The 17966-nt window shown below is 39.7% G+C and overlaps 1 protein-coding gene and 1 pseudogene across 2 annotated transcripts in view; both read right to left on the reverse strand.

The window, feature by feature from the left end:
* Positions 1-2292: 2292 nt before the first annotated feature.
* Positions 2293-3368, reverse strand: LOC309823107 (protein SEC13 homolog; annotated as a pseudogene). The gene is made up of 2 exons: positions 3186-3368; positions 2293-2919 (listed from the first exon to the last, which is right to left on the reverse strand). The product of its transcript is annotated as a protein SEC13 homolog (transcript).
* A 3433-nt stretch (positions 3369-6801) lies between these two features.
* ACP3 (acid phosphatase 3) overlaps positions 6802-17966 on the reverse strand; it is a gene marked incomplete at both ends in the record, with an annotated part of 50393 nt that continues 39228 nt past the window's right edge. Inside the window, 2 exons of the mRNA XM_082655184.1 lie at positions 6802-6893; positions 17800-17966. Coding sequence (XP_082511310.1) covers positions 6802-6893; positions 17800-17966 — 259 coding nt within the window. The remainder of the gene's footprint in view (positions 6894-17799) is intronic.

Raw genomic sequence — 17966 nt, forward strand, 5'->3', positions numbered from 1 at the left:
TTCACCTGTAGGTGTGCTCTGTCATGTCACCTTTCACCCATTGTGTGAGCTCTCAGATTACACTACTGTTGGCCCCACTCTTGGCCTCACCTTAACCATAGGTATGCTGGCAATTGGCCCTGGTGTCTCTCAGACATCGTTTTCACCATGCCACCAGCATAGATCCACTAAAGTCAGGTCCCAGGATTGCAGTAATCATGGATTTGGACCTGCTGTGGGCGCTATGTGAGCAGCTCAGACTGTGGCCTGACCTGACACCCATATGTATGTGCCCACGAAGTCTACAGCTGCTAAAGCTAGACCTGTCTTGGCTGGGAGCATTCGTTGTCCATTCAGATGTTCTGTAGGTACTGAGTTTACAAAGCCAGTCGTGGGAGTGTCAATTTGCTGTTTGTGCAGCTGTGAGGAGAGATGTCAGCTTTTCTTCCTTAGCTACATGGCCCCTGGGGCTCAGCTGTGGTTTCAGCCCCACCTCTGCATGTGGGTCACCAACAGGGGTCTGCTCCAGAGGCTTCCCTGTAGTACATGAGTCCACCCCAGTGAGGAGGGGGCATGGAGGTTGTGGCAGCCAGGGTTGTGAGAGTGCTCCCCATGGGGGGGACTGGGTACAGAGGAGGAGGTGGTGGCCACTGGGGTCACAGGAGCCCTGGTGGGGACGGGTCCCGTGGGAGAGCTGGTGGCTTCAGGAGGGAGAAACTAGCCATTTTCTTAACCATATCTCTTATTCACTGAAACCAACTTTACCATATATTAATTTTCTATATGCATGTATGCATGTTTCTGGAATTTATATTCTTTCCCCTCATTGATCTCTCTATTCATGAACTATACAAAACTGATTTAACTCCTGAAGAGCTATAAAAATCACCAAGTTAATATATATACCTATTTTTGTGCCTTTAGTAGATATATTATTATTTTTAGAAATAATATAGAAAAATCTTTTATTTTCTTAGTCATTCACAAAATAACTTTTGCATCTCTTTGACTTTCCATGAAGTAAGAAGCAATATATGATAGAAATTTAGATGCTTCTCTGTGCCTTGCTTTCCTTATACTGGGAAATTAGGTGAATTAATTCATGTTTATCTCTTAGAGTGGGCATATAATAAGTACCCAGTGTTAGCTATTATTTTTAAAAATGAGTAAATTAAGACTCCTATATTTCTCTCTACCTCTTTTACCACTATTCTTTTACCACATGCCCTTCTTTTTTACCACATGCCCTTCTTTTTTACCACATGCCCACATGCCCTTTTACCACATGCCCTTCTTTTTTACCACATGCCCTTCTTTTTTACCTTCTCTTTTACCACATGCCCTTCTGCCAACTTTTGTGAGGTTTTATCATCTCTTCTGTAACCATAATTAATCCTTTCATGGTGTGTCCATTGGTTGAGTCTAAAATTGAAAATATCAATACACATTGTTTCCATTATTGTGATTTGTTAATATTGATTTCAAAGTGTCTTTAATTTAATTTTTAATCATGTGTCTTCATCAAGTCACTGATATTATCTATCTTCCTAAACATATTCTATTCGTGGTAAGGGATGCAATGTAATTATTGTAGATACATTTCCCAGAACCCTCTGAATTTTTATTTCAATCTGGACCAGGTGCTCTCTGGGATAGATGCCAACCTGTCATCCTGACTTCTTGTCCTGGATTAGGGTCAGTTATCTTGGATCTCCAGTCTTTACCTTTCTTGAATTTTATTCTTGTTTTGGCTAAAGAATATCTTCAAAAGTAATTTTCTTAAAAGCATGCATGAGGAATAAGCCTACTGAATTTTTACAAGTCTGAAAGTGACTTAATTTTCCCTCTCATTTGATTGACATGTTTACTGGATATATAATATTAAGTTCATAATTATTTTTTTTCTCAGAATTGAAGCTATAGCATCCAGGCATTTTTGTTTTTGTTGTTTATAAGCAATATGAATTTATTTAAATACTTTGGAAACACCCCCCTGCCCCCACAAATGATGCCTGCACCTAAAAGTTACATAAAAATGACCCAAAATATTTTAAAATAATAGATTTGAAGGTCATTTGTAGTTTTTCCCTCTTAACAAGAGTGCATTCAGCTGGACAGTATATTACAAACCATATCAAATCATGTTAAGGCAGATGATGAATCTGGTTGCATTTGTTATGACTCCCAGGAGCAAGTGATATTGTGGGAGTTGGGCATTCTTCATCCCAGGTGTGTGGTCAGTTGGCCCAGGAAAGGGCAGTCCTGGAGGCAGCAGGTAGAGGCCCTGCCTGTCTTGTCACTGCTCATTTTCAGTCACTTTTCTGTGACTGAAGTGGATATGGAACCCTGGCCCTTGTTGGCATCACTGATGCACACCCACTGCCAGTTGACTGACTCCTTCCACAGGGTCACGTTATTGTCTCTGCCTGAGATAGCCAGGACGTTGGCTGTGATGGACAAGCTCACATGCCAAACAACATCATTGAACTTGTGCAACAGTTTGGGAGACCATGTATTGCCCGTGGCATCATCACAGGTACAACTGAACACTCGACCATCCTGGGAGCAGCTGGCAATGGTGCTGGTAGGCAGGCCAATGGAGCTGGCCCAGGCCGTGTCTCAAACCCAGTCACTGTGTGCTTTCAACTTCTGCTCTTCCTTCCACTGGCTGTCCTCCTCCTCCTTCCACAGTTTGATGAGGTTGTCACAGCCACCTGATGCATATTTCTTGACGTAGTTGGACTTCTGCCCAGATGGCTGGTCTATGAAGCTTCCAGGCATGACAGCAGGGGCCCAGCTCACTGCTTTGAAGCCAGTAGTGTGAGCGTTATTGATCTTCTTCACTTCCCACTGGCCCAACATGGAATAGGTCAGTAGGGAGATGGCCCCATTGAAGCTCCCATAGGCCAGGATCAGGCCCCTGATACCCAACTGAATGTGCTGTAAAAATATCTGTGATTTTTATTGGTAACAAAATCACAGGTATTGCTATAACTCCTGTAGTTTGTGCCTACATTCAGAATGGATAGAAATGCTAAAGTTTAGAGATTAGAGAAAATAAAAATATGATTTATTTCCTTCCAAGTTCACAGACCTCCTAAATTTTATCCATGGACTTTTATTGATGAACCCGTGAGTTAGAGTAAAAGCTTTTTGAGGTGTGGAAGACTGTATGTTCCAAAGATGACAGCAATAATATTTCCCACCTCCTCATGCTCTTTCACTATATGACCTTGATACTCTCCCATCAGCAGGTAGAATATTTTTCCACCCCCTTGAATCTGGGTAAGCCCATGACACTTTTGAACAACAGCATATGTTAGAAGTGATGCTATACCAGTCTGAGCATAACTCTTAACTGAGCTGTCCACTTCTGCTTCCTTCCTCATAGAAGCAAGACACCATGTAAGACGTGCAGTTATCCTAGATCACCATGCTGCAAAAAGCCCAAGCTATATGAAGAGGCCCTGGAGGATAAAATACCATATGGAGAAAAAGGTGACCAAGAAACACAAGTATCAGACCCCCAAGTGAAGAAGCCATCTTGGAAATGGGTCCTTTAGTTCTTGCCACCCTACTTGCTGCCACATGGATCAGAGGTGAACTGTCCCTCTAGGCTCTTCCAGGATTCCTGACACATAAAATTGTGGGCAAAATAAATTGCCTGTTTTAAGCCACTGAATTTTGGGGTAGTTAGTTTGGCAGTGATAGGTAATGGGCAATCATGTATCCTTCACATTGATTAGCAAACTGACAGGCATAAATGTGGGGCTCAGGAATGGTTGACAAATTGAGACTTGCGTGGCATTTTGGTGTCAGTAGGAACCACAGGGAGTAATATAATGTGATGAAAGTATATTGTCTAATAGATGGCCTATGGTTCGAAGGTACCTCAGCCCCCTTTCCAAGACCTCAGATTAGCCAAATCCTTCCCAAATGCTGACTCCTCGATTGGTCTCCAAAGGTTACAGTCTCTTCATAGAAGAGTATATATAGGATGATTAAAGAGCACATAATGAAAATGCACGTTAGAATGGTGTAGTTGTACTGGAAGCAATCTCTGTGCATCTGAAAACTTGGTCTGGGTCTGGAAACAGACCTCAAGGGGCACTATTGTATCATGGCTATGAGCACAGGCTCTGAAGTCAGTGTGTTATGGCGGAAATCTGGGTCAGCCGTAGAGCCTGCTCTGTGACTAGGACATGCAAGTCTTTCTGTGTCTCAGTTTACACATCTGTAAAATGTATATAAAACAGTATCCTCCTCATAGATGTATAGTGAGATTCAAATGAGTTAATACATTTGGTTGGCACATATAGCTCCCACTGAAAACCAAATGGTCCTCTCTTGAATACTTTCAGTGACTCTTGAATTATTTAGGTGGTTCCTAAATTATTTAGGTGGTTCCTAAATGCCACATGTGGTTTTTAGATACTGCACATATCAACTTTTTATGATAACGGTAGTCTATATTTAGTTTAATCTATATTAGAAAATTTATAGCCAGCATTTCTGAGTTCATATATAGGATAGGATAACATTATAAAATATATTAAGCCATAAATAGTATAGCTAATGCCCAAATGGTAAAGATGAAACTGAAATGCTTGAAATTGGCATGTGGGAGCTGCAAATCTGGGAGTCTGCAAAGGAGAGAGGAACAGAGAAATGAAGTCATTTATTCATGTGCAATGAACCAGCATCAAATGCCATCAATTCTTTGCCTCAGTCTATTTTATTTCACATTTGACCACTCTATAATGGGCACACTATTTAAAGCCTAGATCTGCCTTCCAAAAGAGCAATGTATCTTTAATGGGGAAAGCTGTAATATTTTCATTTCAGCATGTTTCCCTGGAAAAGATCATTAATTGTGGTCTACAGAACACTGGTCTACAAAATTATTGTGTTAATTTGGTAAAAGTAAGTTTTCATTAGATGGACTAATTTTATTTTCATGAGCTCTGGTGTTTGGAAACCTGTCCCTGTCCCCATCTTTTAGTTGCTATCCATTGCAGGGGAGATAGTTTGCATCTTGAATTCAACCAATTTAACTAACTGCTTAAAAAATACCCACAACTTTCTAGAGGAACATACTAGAATCCAGATCTTCTATAACATATCATTTACAATGTTTAAAACACAATCCAAAATTATTCTATATACAAAGAAACAGGAAAATGTAACCTAAAAAGGCAATGAATTAAGACTGATCGTGAGAGAACCAAGATGGTGCAATTAGCAAAAGAGAATTTTAAAGCAGTTATTAAAGATGTCTGTCGGGAAAATAGATATACAAAACTAGGAAACCAACACCAGCCATCCCTACTAATCTACAAAGTTCTTCATTTGTGGATTACGATTCACAAGAATTTGAGACAAACCTGGAGCATGAAAGAGAAGGTCCAAGATTAATAAATTCAAACAACTGAGCCCAGAGAAAACAGAGATAATTTAGGGAGCAGAGGAGAACTTGAAAAAATTCTAAGTAGCATTCTTGAAGACATTCAAGAATAGATTGCATTCCTAAAATAAGAAGGGGCCACAATGAAAAATGAACAATCAATGAATAGGGAAGAATTCTTGGAAATAAAAAAGAAATAATTGTTGCTGAAGACCAAGTTGGTGTTCTGGAAAATGAAATTTCTTAGAATGCAGAAAAATAAGACAAAAATCTGGAAAATGTGAGAGAAAATTGAGGCATGGAGAATACCAAGAAATTCAAGTTCTACACAGAGTTTCCTTGATATCAGACTTCTTGTCAGCAGACCTGTATGCTAGAAGACAACAGAATACTGAATTCAAATTCTGAGGGAAATGATTTTTCAATAGGAAAATTTATACCCAGCTGACTGATAGGTAAGCGGGAGGGCATTATATAGACATATTAGAACCAGAAAACTTAGAGCCCATGCACCCATAAAAAAAAAAAACAAACTTCAAGGAAGGGGAAAAAGAATACAAGAAAGAGAACTCCATGGGTTATAAGAGCAGTAAAACATGTAAAAATTTCATAAAATAAAAGTAATTCATAAAATTCATGCTAATCGCTAGGAGAACTAAAACCAGACATTCTTGACAACATTGCCTCTGATGATTGGAAGTGTATAAGAAGACCTTTTATTTTGTATTTTATACTCTTCTTTATTATCTGCATTTATTTTTGTTTTGGATACAATTACTTGTAATAAAAATTTAATAAAACTTTAAAAAGTCACCCCCTCCCTTTGCAATATAGCAGTACTTATTTTCTACATGTGTTGTCAAATTCCTTCTTCAAACATTTAATAAGAAGAAAAATTAGTGTGCATGTTTGCATTAAACCTACTTAAGATTTAAAAAAGAGATTTATTTATACCTTCTGATTGAGTCCTATTTCTTAAGAATCATCCTATATCATACTACTTCTAGTCTAATTTTTCCCATTATCCAGTCTTCTTTAATCTATGTCTTTGTCACCCCTTGTAAGCTTTTGCTCTTTGAAGGCAAAAGGCTGATTGGAATTTGACTTCTTATTTTTCTCTGGACATTTGTGCCAGAGAATATGACTATCCTTTGCAGAACAGTTTCCTTCCAGCTGAATGAGAAGCCCGCACCAGGATGACCTGGTGTTCATTCATCAGTCAGTCTGGCAGCTGTCCCTGGGTCACTGTGAGTTCAGACTCTTCTCTAGGCAGGCTCAAAAGATGGGGTGATGCCCACAAGGTGAAAACCTGTCCTTTGAATGCTGCATCACTGAGGAATGCTGCAGCACAGGGGATTGGCCTGGCATGTCCGCCCTTATTCAGCCATCTGTTCAGATGTTTCCACAGAGTCTCTCTGTCAGCAGGGCCTGTGGCGGATGAGGATAAACAGCAGCACGATTAGGACACCAGACACCAGGCAAAAGACAATGGCAAGGATGATCCTTACAACTGTGAGAAAATACGAAGAACATTATTGTAAAGTAATGGATTAGGAAAACATGAAGATAATAAAATTAACTGATTAGGAAAATATGAAGATCACATATCATTGCTGATTTCTGCCTTCATGTAAAATTTCGGTGCCATTTCTGAAACAGCCATGAAATCAGCATAGTGTGGTGAAAAGAGCACTGGACTAAGAAATAGGAAATGACCTAGGTTCCAGTTCCAGCATGACTTTTGACCTTTGGGCCTCAGCTCTTCCACTATAAAGTAAAGGTAATTGACTGAAGTATTTCTAAGGTCCTCTTTCAGCAATAACTTCATGCATTTTTCTACAGTTAAAATTATTGGGCCTCCCTGGTGGCTCAGTGGTTAGGAATCCGCCTGCCAATGTAGGGGACATGGGTTCGAGCCCTGGTCCGGGAAGATCCCACATGCCACAGAGCAACAAAGCCCGTGTGCCACAACTACAGAGTCTGCATTCTAGAGCCCGTGAGCCACAACTACTGAGCCTATGTGCCACAGCTACTGAAGCCCACATGTCTAGAGCCCGTGCTCCGCAACAAGAGAAGCCACCACAATGAGAAACTTTTGCGTGGTAATGAAGAGTAGCGCCCGATCACCGCAACTAGAGAAAGCCCATGTGCAGCAACAAAGACCTGATGCAGACAAAAATAAATAAATAAATTTATTTTTAAAAAGTATCAATTGTTCATGGTGTCAGGGTCAAAGGGAATTCTGAATACTGCCATCAGTAATTGGGTCTAAAATAAATGGAATATCAATACGCTTTGAATTTAATTTTCAGTAAATATCTTTTAGAGAAGAAACCTGAGCACATGTTGACTATGGTAAGAATTTTTAGGATAACTGTGTACTATTGCTATTTTGTACCTTTATTTACACATATCCCTTTGATAGCTGACCAGTCATGAAGCAGATATATGGGGTTGTTTTTTATGAGATGCTATTCATTATTTCATCTGGAAAGATACTTCTCCCACCCAACACACACCCTAGTCCACTATAGTATATACATCATAAATATCTGCTTGCACTATCTCTAAATGTATGTCTGATTTTCATTGTAAAAATATGGGATTGCTAGTTGGTTTAGGCAATAGGAGAGGAAACATATTTCTGATCCTGGCAGCCCTGTCTACAGAACCCTACTGCTCCATGGAACACAGTTGAAAATCACATATTTAGCTTAACCTTATCATTGTAGAGATGAAAAAAATGAGAAGCAGAGAGATTAGATAATTTGGCTAAGATTAAGCAGATAATTGCATTTGGGTTGAAATACATTGGGTCTTATAAGTCTCATGAGTTTAAAACCATCTATTCACTAATGACTGCCAAATTTAAATCTTCCCCAAACTCAAGGCTCAGATATCCAACTGTTTATTCAACTCATTCCCTGGGACATCTAATAGGCACTTCAATCTCAACAAGTCCAAAACTGAGCTCCTAGACCCCTTGCTCCCCACCACCCTCCCCTGCCAAATCTGTTCTTCCCACAGCCTCCCCCATCTCAGTTGATGGAAACTTCCTACTTCTAGAATCTCAGCCCCCAAATCTTGGAGTCTCCCTTGATTCCTCCCTTTCTCTCACATCCTATACCTAATCTCTCAGGAAATCCTGTTGGTTCTACCAAAAACTATATCCAGAAACCAATGATTCAGCCACCAGTCTGGTTTGAACCACGATCATTTTTTTTTTTTTTTGATGTGGACCATTTTTAAAGTCTTTATTGAATTTGTTACAATACTGCTTCTGTTTTATGTTTTGGTTTTTTTGGTCACAAGTCATGTGGGATCTTAGCTCCCCAACCTGGGATTGAACCCACATCCCCTGCATTGGAAGGTGTAGCCTTAACCACTGGACCACCAGGGAAATCCCCAACTACCATCATCTTTTTATGGGATCAGTACCATGCCCTCCTACTTGTTCCTAGCTTCTATCCTTTCTCCCTACAATCTATTTTCAACACAGTAGCCAAATGGCTTCAAGTCAAATCATGCCACTCCTCTACTTAAAACAAAGTCTGCAATGAATGCTCATCTCACTAAGAATGAAAGCCAAAATCCTGATAACAGTTTACGAGGCTCTATATCATCTTGCCTTATTAACCTCTTGGATTTCCTCTCCTACACGCTCCCTTCACTTACTCTCTTTTGGCCACACAGGCCTTCTTGTTCCTCAAACACACCAGGCATTCTCCCCCTTACCACCTTTGCTATAGTTGTTACCATTGTCTAGATGCTCTTCTCACAAATCCCTGCACCAGGTAACTCCACCACCTTCCTTGCTCAAATCTTATCTTCTCAACGAGGGCTTTCTATTTAAAAATGTAACCTATATGTCCTCTCCCCACACCTATCCCCACTTAACACTTGTGATCCTCACCTTCCAAAATACTTATTTATTATGTTTATTATTTATTATCCATCTCTCCTTCCCTCTAACAGAATGTATGCTTCATGAAGGGAGGAACATTTATCTTTTTTGTTCATGAACATACCCCAAGCGCTTAGAACAGTACCTCACACAAAGCAGGAGCTCAGTAAATATTTGTGGAAAGAATTAATGATCTAGAACTCATAGGTTCTCAATTCTTAGTTCAGTGTTTTTCTCATGATGTCAGGATGCCTCTTGGTGCCGTGAGAAGGTGAATATTAATCAAATTAGATCTTGGTGGACCAGTGCCATTAGCACCGCAGATGGAGTTAATGTAAAGTTGGAGGGAAATAAACAGAATTGAGGAAGAAAGGAAAGGACTAAATGAAAATGAGGGAAGAAGGCAAGAGACTAATGATTCTTTAAAATTAATGGCCATGGCTGACTTTCTGTATTTGGAAGTTTATTTTCAATTTTTTTTGGTCTATGTTGTAATATGCTTTCCGAATCTTTTTTCTTCCTTTTCTCCTTCCTAGATATGCAGTGAGCGCACAACATATGGCAGGCCAGCTGTGTGTTGGGTTCTGGGGTTTCATGATCCTTGCTCGTGAGGAGATAAATATCTAATGCGAGAACCAGATAGATAATTATGAGGTGATGTGATAAATAGTAAAGTAGAGGTGTAAAAGATATGCCATTGGAACAGAGAGAAAGTTGAAATGAACAAAAAGTGTTCATTTGGAAGAGAGTTTGGAAAGTCTTCTGAGAAAATGATAAGATTTGAGCTGGCCTTTGAGGTAAATAAACTTTTGTCATGAGACAGAATGAATTGCACGAGAGTGTCTTTGGGCAATAATGAGCAATTGCCTGTGCCTGGAATATAGGTTGTGGCGAGGTGAGACCAGATATGTAGGTTGAGGCTCAGGTTTTAGAAGGTCTGGTTTATCATGGGGCAAATGGAAATCATCAGCAATTATTACACATGGAATTGACATGACCCAGCAAAACTGGAAAAAGAAAAGATGGTGGAGATATTCTCGGCCTGATAGCTATTAAAATGCCTTTGACAAGATACTGAGGGCTCAGCACTGGAAGTGTGGCCCTGAGAATGCAGATGAGGGAATTCAAGAGATGCTGCTAAAGTATAATTGAAAGGCTTTGTCATGGACTAAATATACTGGTAAAGGAGATGTTGTGGTCAAGGCCACCCCATAGGTTCCAGGTTGGGTGAATGAGAAGATGATTAAGCTGTGAAGTGAGATTGAAAGCACATTAGAAAGGATCCATTTGGAGTAGAGGAGATAATAAAATTTGTTTCAAATGTAGGATTGAGATGGGTTATTATCCTGGTAGAGATGATCAGTAGGCAGCTGGAAAAAAACAGGTCTAGAATTCTATATATAGATATGAAAATAAGGATTAGAGAAGTAGAAGATAGAGTCCTGGGTAATACTGATGCATGGTGACTGGAATAAGAAAACAAGGGACATCATCATTTAGGGAGTTGATAGAAGTTACCAATCCAACAGAAACTCAACAAAATTCTGAGAACAAAGAGAAGACTCAGAAGAGGTTTTTTCTCTCTCTCTCTTTCCTTCTCCTTCATGCTTATTTTTAAAAATTATATGCTCCCTTGTACTGTAAAAGATTTTGTGAGTTTGTTTAGAGGAATGTCCTGGAATCTGAGAAAAGAGAGTGATTAATTGTATCTTATTTCAAAGAGGTCTAATGTGGGTAATGACTGACAAGATGTCCTACTACATGGGGAAAGCTGCTGAAGGCAGTGTGAATTGGTACTACTTTTTGGAAAACTATTTTGGCAATATGTGTCAAAAGCCTCTTCCTGGTGCCATTAATCCCCAAGTCCAGTCTACTCTACTTTTCTCTCTTTGAATATTTTTGCTTTTCTCCTCCACTTTTACCAATTTTTTTGATTATTTCAACAGCTTCCCAACTGTTCTTCCCCCACCCACTTTTCTTCAATCCATTCTCCCACTAGACCCAAAGAGGTCTGTCTAAAACAAGAGGCCAGTCACATCATCTGTCCGCTGCCTAAAATCTTTTAATGACCAGAACTACTCAACTTGACCTACGAGACACTTAATGCCTGCCTTTCTAGCATCTTTGCATTCTCACTAGAGATACTTTTTCCAGTACCTAAAATGCCCCATGCTGTCTTTAGCCTCTTGGCCTTTATGTATTTTCCCTGTTTGTCTATAACATTCTCCTCTCTCATTTCCACTCACCTAGTTAATTCCTTGTCTCCTTCAGGTTTGTGTTTAAACATCTCCCACTTTGAAAAGACTTTTCTGACCCCTTAGAATTAGGCTAGTTGCCTCTGCTATATGTTTTTATAGTTATCTGTGTGTTCTTCATTATAGTACTCACCATGCTGGATTGTTTGAGCTTGTCAAATTCTCTATCTCTCTGTCCTCCTTGCCTGCCTCCCCACATCTGTAACAAAGTCTACAAGTCACATAGGGAGATTTTGCTGGTCTTGCTGCTGTTTCCTTATCAAACTTAATGCCTGGAGAGTGTTATAGGCTTGAATCTCGACACTACCACTCATGGTTCTTTTGTGACGTTCAGTTTTCTTCCCTATAAAATGGGGATGTGTGATTTTGACAGGAAAAGGGAAAGAGGCCACTGAATTAGGCATGGATGACTTTCAAAAGGGAAGTTTCAAAAAAGAGATGAAGGAAGGATGAATATCATTTTACAGAATAGTTCAGGAGTGAGAAGGAGAGGAGGAAATAGAGTTGGAGAATGTAAATTTTTAGTTTGAGAAAATTGGGATTGACGAGAATGAGATGGAGCAGGCACTTGAAGGTGCTCTTGATAAGAGACTTGAATATTTTCTTAGCAGAGGGGACAGAGCCAGAGCAGAGGAAGAAAATGAAGCTAACTAGGAGATTCATCGAGGTCCAAGGAGACTGTAGAGGTGGGATCATATGCCTGAGGAGAGGAATTAAGTTATTCAAGGAGGAGCATGTTTTCCTGAGGGACAGCAGGAAAGACAGGTGAAAGCTACTGAGATATTTTGAGGCAGTGACAGGAGAACTGAAAGAGTTTTCAGTGGATTATTTTGATCTTCTCAGGACACTTCATGAGAATTAAAGAAAAGATGGAATTAGAAGTTTGGGAAAATCAACAAGACCTTCCTGTAGAAAACAGGGAAAGAGTCCAGTAAGGGTGAATGCATTTATCATGCTGTGTTGAAAGATCCAGCTGAGGTTGGACTAGAAATGTCCACATTCATAGTTTGAAATGGTGATAGTTGGTTTCATTTAGCTACACTCATCAGATCAGAATGAAGAAGCTGTGTGGTTGATTTGATCTAGGGGTGGGTATCAGTGAAGCAGTCAGTGTATGGGGAAGGCCATTATTATGACTGTCAGAATTGCCTAGGTTGAGGGCAGGAGTGGGGGTGATGAGTGAGTTGGGGTTTACCAAAGCAAGTTACCAATGTCACTAATGAATGATGAGACATCTCCTGGGAAATTCATGATAATAACAAGGATGTGAAAAAGGTATAGTAATCAGATGGCCTCATCTCTGAGGAAGTAGGGGTGCTGGAAGGGACATTATTGAACAGGGGCTTTAAATAGAAATGGGAGAACAGGAGAATGCCAAAGTGACTATGCTGGAAACAGAGGCCAAAGACACAGACACAGTGGTATAAATATACAGATATATAGTCAATGAGTGGGTCTTTACAGTGCAGTTACATTCAAGGCTCATTCATAGCTTCTCTCCCCCATTTATTGAACAACTGACATCCAGGCTTCTGACATCCGGGCCCAGCCATGAGGAAATCAGGCTAGGTATGGAGGGTGGAACATTTGTTCAATTAGAAAATATTGATTAAAGGCACCAGGTTCTCAGCATTGCCTACTGGCTGAAGATTCAAGGAGGAAAAAAGTATGGATCCTGCCTGTAAGAAGCTCATGGTTAAATCTTGGGCATGTGTTTATGTGCTATAGATTCTCAGCTTTACAAAGATTATGAGGGGAAACTGGAACCTCCTAACAGTAAATCTCTTTCCTACCAAATAACTGGAGTTGGAGATTGAGGTAGGGTTGGGAGAATGCAAGTGAAGAAAGTCTGACTATGTTAGTAAAATTTTGGAATTAAAGAAGCATTTTCTAAAACAAGAATTTTATTACTTTCAAGTAACATAGTATGAAACTTAGACTTATGAATTTCCCAGCAAAGCCTCTGGTTAATTTAATTGATATGAGAATGAAGTTAATTGGGCCTACCAGCACTAGGTGAAAACACTGCTCATAGGTATAAGGAGAATTTCATGGATGGAAATACCCTAAGGAGTAGGGTGGTCAGGCATTCTGTATATACAGGATATGTCCTGTTAATGGTTTTGTACTGCTTCCTCTACTGGCTTTCTCAGGGCACTGTTAGTGTCTCAAATTCAGCTTTTTTTCAATAAATTATAAAAATTCAGCAGTTAGAGCTATTTATCAAATTTATCTGGGCATCCTGTACTTTTATTTGCTATATTTGGTGGCCCTACTAAAGAGTCATTCAACCCCTACCACCTTCCATTCTTCAGCCTGCTCTGTAGAGTCTCTGCCAAGGCAAGTGGGCATCCACCTAAATGGACATTTCTGGTCCCAGGGATTTCCCAGCATTGAACACAATCTGTCTTCCTGAAATGTTTACCTGCTGCCTCTCACATCACTCTTTGAGACCATATAGAACAAATCGAATCCTTTTTTCCTTAAAGAAGTTCAAATATTGAATTCACTTTGTTGGAGACCACTTTGTGTTACAAACTTCCTATGAACTAAAACCAGTGGTGTGCTGGTAAACTGGATTTTAAAAAAAAACCCAAAACATAAAACAAAACTCTAATTTGTGGGATATGCTGTTTTCTGTAGTGAAAATACTCCTATATGACAGCATGACCAATTTCAAACTGCCAAAGTGAAGTCATTGATCTCAGAGTTGGGAAGTGATACATACTTTCTACACTTGAGATCTGTATGAACTAGATCCAGCACACCAATCCCTAAGTTTTCTTTTTATTAACATATTCTTCTGCTTAATTATATTTCACTCTACTTGGACATTGGATTGTTGATGTTGGTCTTTTGAGGAAAAGAATTCTACAAACATACTGCAGGTAGATTTGATAAGAAGAGGTGACAGATGGCTTTGGAGAATGAAGGAGAGAGTGATAACCAGATAACTCCCAGATTACTGGGTATTGCTACTAATCGAGATAGAAAGAGTAGGTTCAGGGAGGAAAGATAACTAATTTATACCATCATGAGCAAATATTTATTGAGCACTAATCCATGCCAGGCACAGGCACTTCTGGGTGCTGAGAACCAATACAAGAGAGAATACCACAAATAAAAATCCTTGCTCCTGTGGAGATGACATTTTATCCCATTAAAATTGGCCCCTTGAAGGAAACCTGTGGAAATCTCTTTGGATCCTGAATCTTCTGCCAAGTAACTCCTCTATCCTTTCCAACTTCAAGCCACTAGTACATTTGATAAAGGCCTTTTGAGCACCTTGTACCACACCATTAGAAGAAACCTTCCAAATTGATTCCGTATGCTGTCAACCCTTGTAGGAAGCCTTCCCTGATGCTTCTTGCTTCCTCCTTCCCTCCAAATCCAGGTAACTCTATTCCCATAGCAACCCCTGGAGTCATTAGACGTAACCTTGTAATATGTATCTCTTTACTTCCCCACTACATTGTAAATTTCCAGAGGTTGCTTTCTTAGCCAGTTCCATCTTAAATAGATGAAGCAGAGCTATCCATCAGCTTAGCCTTTATCTGAAGTAGCAAAGTCCAAACTAAATACACTTTTAATTTAGAACATTCATTTAAACCAAAGTCACTTTACTTTACATTAATATTTTCCCTCTTATTACATTAAAATAAAACCCCAAACAAAAATATAGCCCCTAAAATCTGTCCTTCAGGAATTTAATTCTAAGTACATACACAGTTTTTTAAAAAAAAATTATAAAAGTGGTGCTTTTGAACTTCCTAAAATGACTTTATTCATTATTTTTCATTTGGCTTACATGCATGGAGGAGAAATGATAATTAAATGATGGCCCCAAGGCCAAATATTTACTTGGAAAAGAAAGAACACAAACACATCAATTGATGTCATATGTCAGTCATCCCATGACCAACTAGGAGAGAGAATGGCTTTGGTCTAGACTCTGGCATCCAGTAGAAATCATCTCTAGAAACTGTTTCATCTTTATTCCTGCTGGTAATGTAGCATGGTGTTCTCTAGGCAAGTTACATCTGCACATGGCAAATCTACAGGACTCTAAAGGGGGTTATTTGAATATTTCTTCATTTATAGTAAGTGGTTTCAGTAGGACCTGTGAGTTTGCTTAGGTTTTCTGAAGATACCAGAATCGAAGCCTTATACATTCCTTTTGTCCTCAGAACAGATATCACACCCACACTTTCAACATTCCAATAAGTTTTTTTATTTTAATATTTTATTTCTTTTCTTAAAACATCTTTATTGGAGTATAATTGCTTTACAATGGTGTGTTAGTTTCTGCTTTATAACAAGGTGAATCAGTTATACATATATACATGTTCCCATATCTCTTCCCTCTTGCATCTCCCTCTCTCCCACCCTCCATATACCACCCCTCTAGGTGGTCACAAAGCACCGAGCTGATCTCCCTGTGCTATGCGGTTGCTTCCCACTAGCCATTCTGACTGGTGTGAGAGGATATCTCATTGTAGTTTTGATTTGCATTTCTCTAATGATTAATGATGTTGAGCATTCTTTCATGTGTTTGTTGGCAGTCTGTATATCTTCCTTGGAGAAATGTCTATTTAGGTCTTCTGCCCATTTTTGGATTGGGTTGTTTGTTTTTTTGTTATTGAGCCACATGAGCTGCTTGTAAATTTTGGAGATTAATCTTTTGTCAGTTTCTTCATTTGCAAATATTTTCTCCCATTCTGAGGGTTGTACTTTGGTCTTATTTATGGTTTCCTTCACTGTGCAAAAGCTTTTAAGTTTCATTAGGTCCCATTTGTTTAGTTTTGTTTTTATTTCCATTTCTCTAGGAGGTGAGTCAAAAAGGATCTTGCTGTGATTTATGTCATAGAGTGTTCTGCCTATGTTTTCCTCTAATAGTTTATAGTTTTTGGCCTTACATTTAGGTCTTTAATCCATTTTGAGTTTATTTTTGTGTATGGTGTTAGGGAGTGTTCTAATTTCATACTTTTACATGTACCTGTACAGTTTTCCCAGCACCACTTACTGAAGAGGCTGTCTTTTCTCCACTGTATATTCTTGCCTCCTTTATCAAAGATAAGGTTACCATATGTGCGTGGGTTTATCTCTGGGCTTTCTATACTGTTCCATTGATCTATATTTCTGTTTTTGTGCCAGTACCATACTGTCTTGTTTCCTGGAGCTTTGTAGTATAGTCTGAAGTCAGGGAGCCTGATTCTTCCAGCTGCATTTTTCGTTCTCAAGATTGCTTTGGCTATTCGGGGTCTTTTTTGTTTCCATACAAATTGTGAAATCTTTTGTTTTAGTTCTGTGAAAAATGCCAGTGGTAGTTTGATAGGGACTGCATTGAACCTGTAGATTGCTTTGGGTAGTAGAGTCATTTTCACAATGTTGATTCTTCCTATCCAAGATCATGGTATATCTCTCCATCTATTTGTATCATCTTTAATTTCTTTCATCAGTGCCTTATAATTTTCTGCATACAGGTCTTTTGTCTCCTTAGGTAGGTTTATTCCTAAATACTCAATACATTTTTCCTGGGAGATATTCAGAACATTCTTACATTTCTTTTTTTTTAATTTATTTATTTTATTAATTTATTTTTGTCCACCTTGGGTTTTCATTGCTGCGTGCGGGCTTCCTCTAGTTGCGGAGAGGGGGGGCTACTCTTCATTATGGTGCGTGGGCTTCTCATTGCTGTGGCTTCTCCCGTTGTGGAGCATGGGCTCTAAGCAAGTGGGCTTCAGTAGCTGTGGCACGTGGGCTCAGTAGTTGTGGCACGTGGGCTGTAGAGTGCAGGTTCAGTAGCTGTGGTGCACGGGCTTAGTTGCTCAGTGGCACGTGGGATCTTCCTGGGCCAGGGCCTGAACCCATGTCCCCTGCATTGGCAGGTGGGCTCCCAACTACTGCACCACCAGGGAAGCCCCCATTCTTACATTTCTAATTTTGTTCCAGTTTGATATGTGTTCCCCGAATTGCAATTCTTTGATCCCAAGTAAATGTTTTCTGCTTCATTACTGCCTCCTGGGTTTATGTAGGTTGACAAGGTTTACGGCAAGTAGGAGCAGGGCCAGGTAAAGAGGTAGGAGTTGCCTGAAGTTGAGGTCTCTGAAACATACAATTATCACCCCAAACCTATTTCCCCCAAAGATGGGGTTGAAGCCAGTTTATATTCTCAAAGCACCAACCATCTGGAGAAAGGGTATTCTGCCCTCTCTGCAGAGCTCTGTGTGCACCCTAGTCCATAGCGTCCTCAGTACCTTCATGGTTGCTCATGGCACACTCTGTGGACCAGTCTTGGGAGATCACAGGGGCAACCAGCTCAGCAAACTTTGTCAGAGGGCAGCTGGGGGTGCAGCCAGGCAGCGTGAGGGGATGTGGTTCATGCTGCGTCTCATTCCGATAGTACATCTCTATGAAGTACTCC

The sequence above is a fragment of the Grampus griseus genome, assembly GCF_964374135.1.
Source record: "Grampus griseus genome assembly, chromosome: 5".
Lineage (NCBI taxonomy): Eukaryota > Metazoa > Chordata > Mammalia > Artiodactyla > Delphinidae > Grampus > Grampus griseus.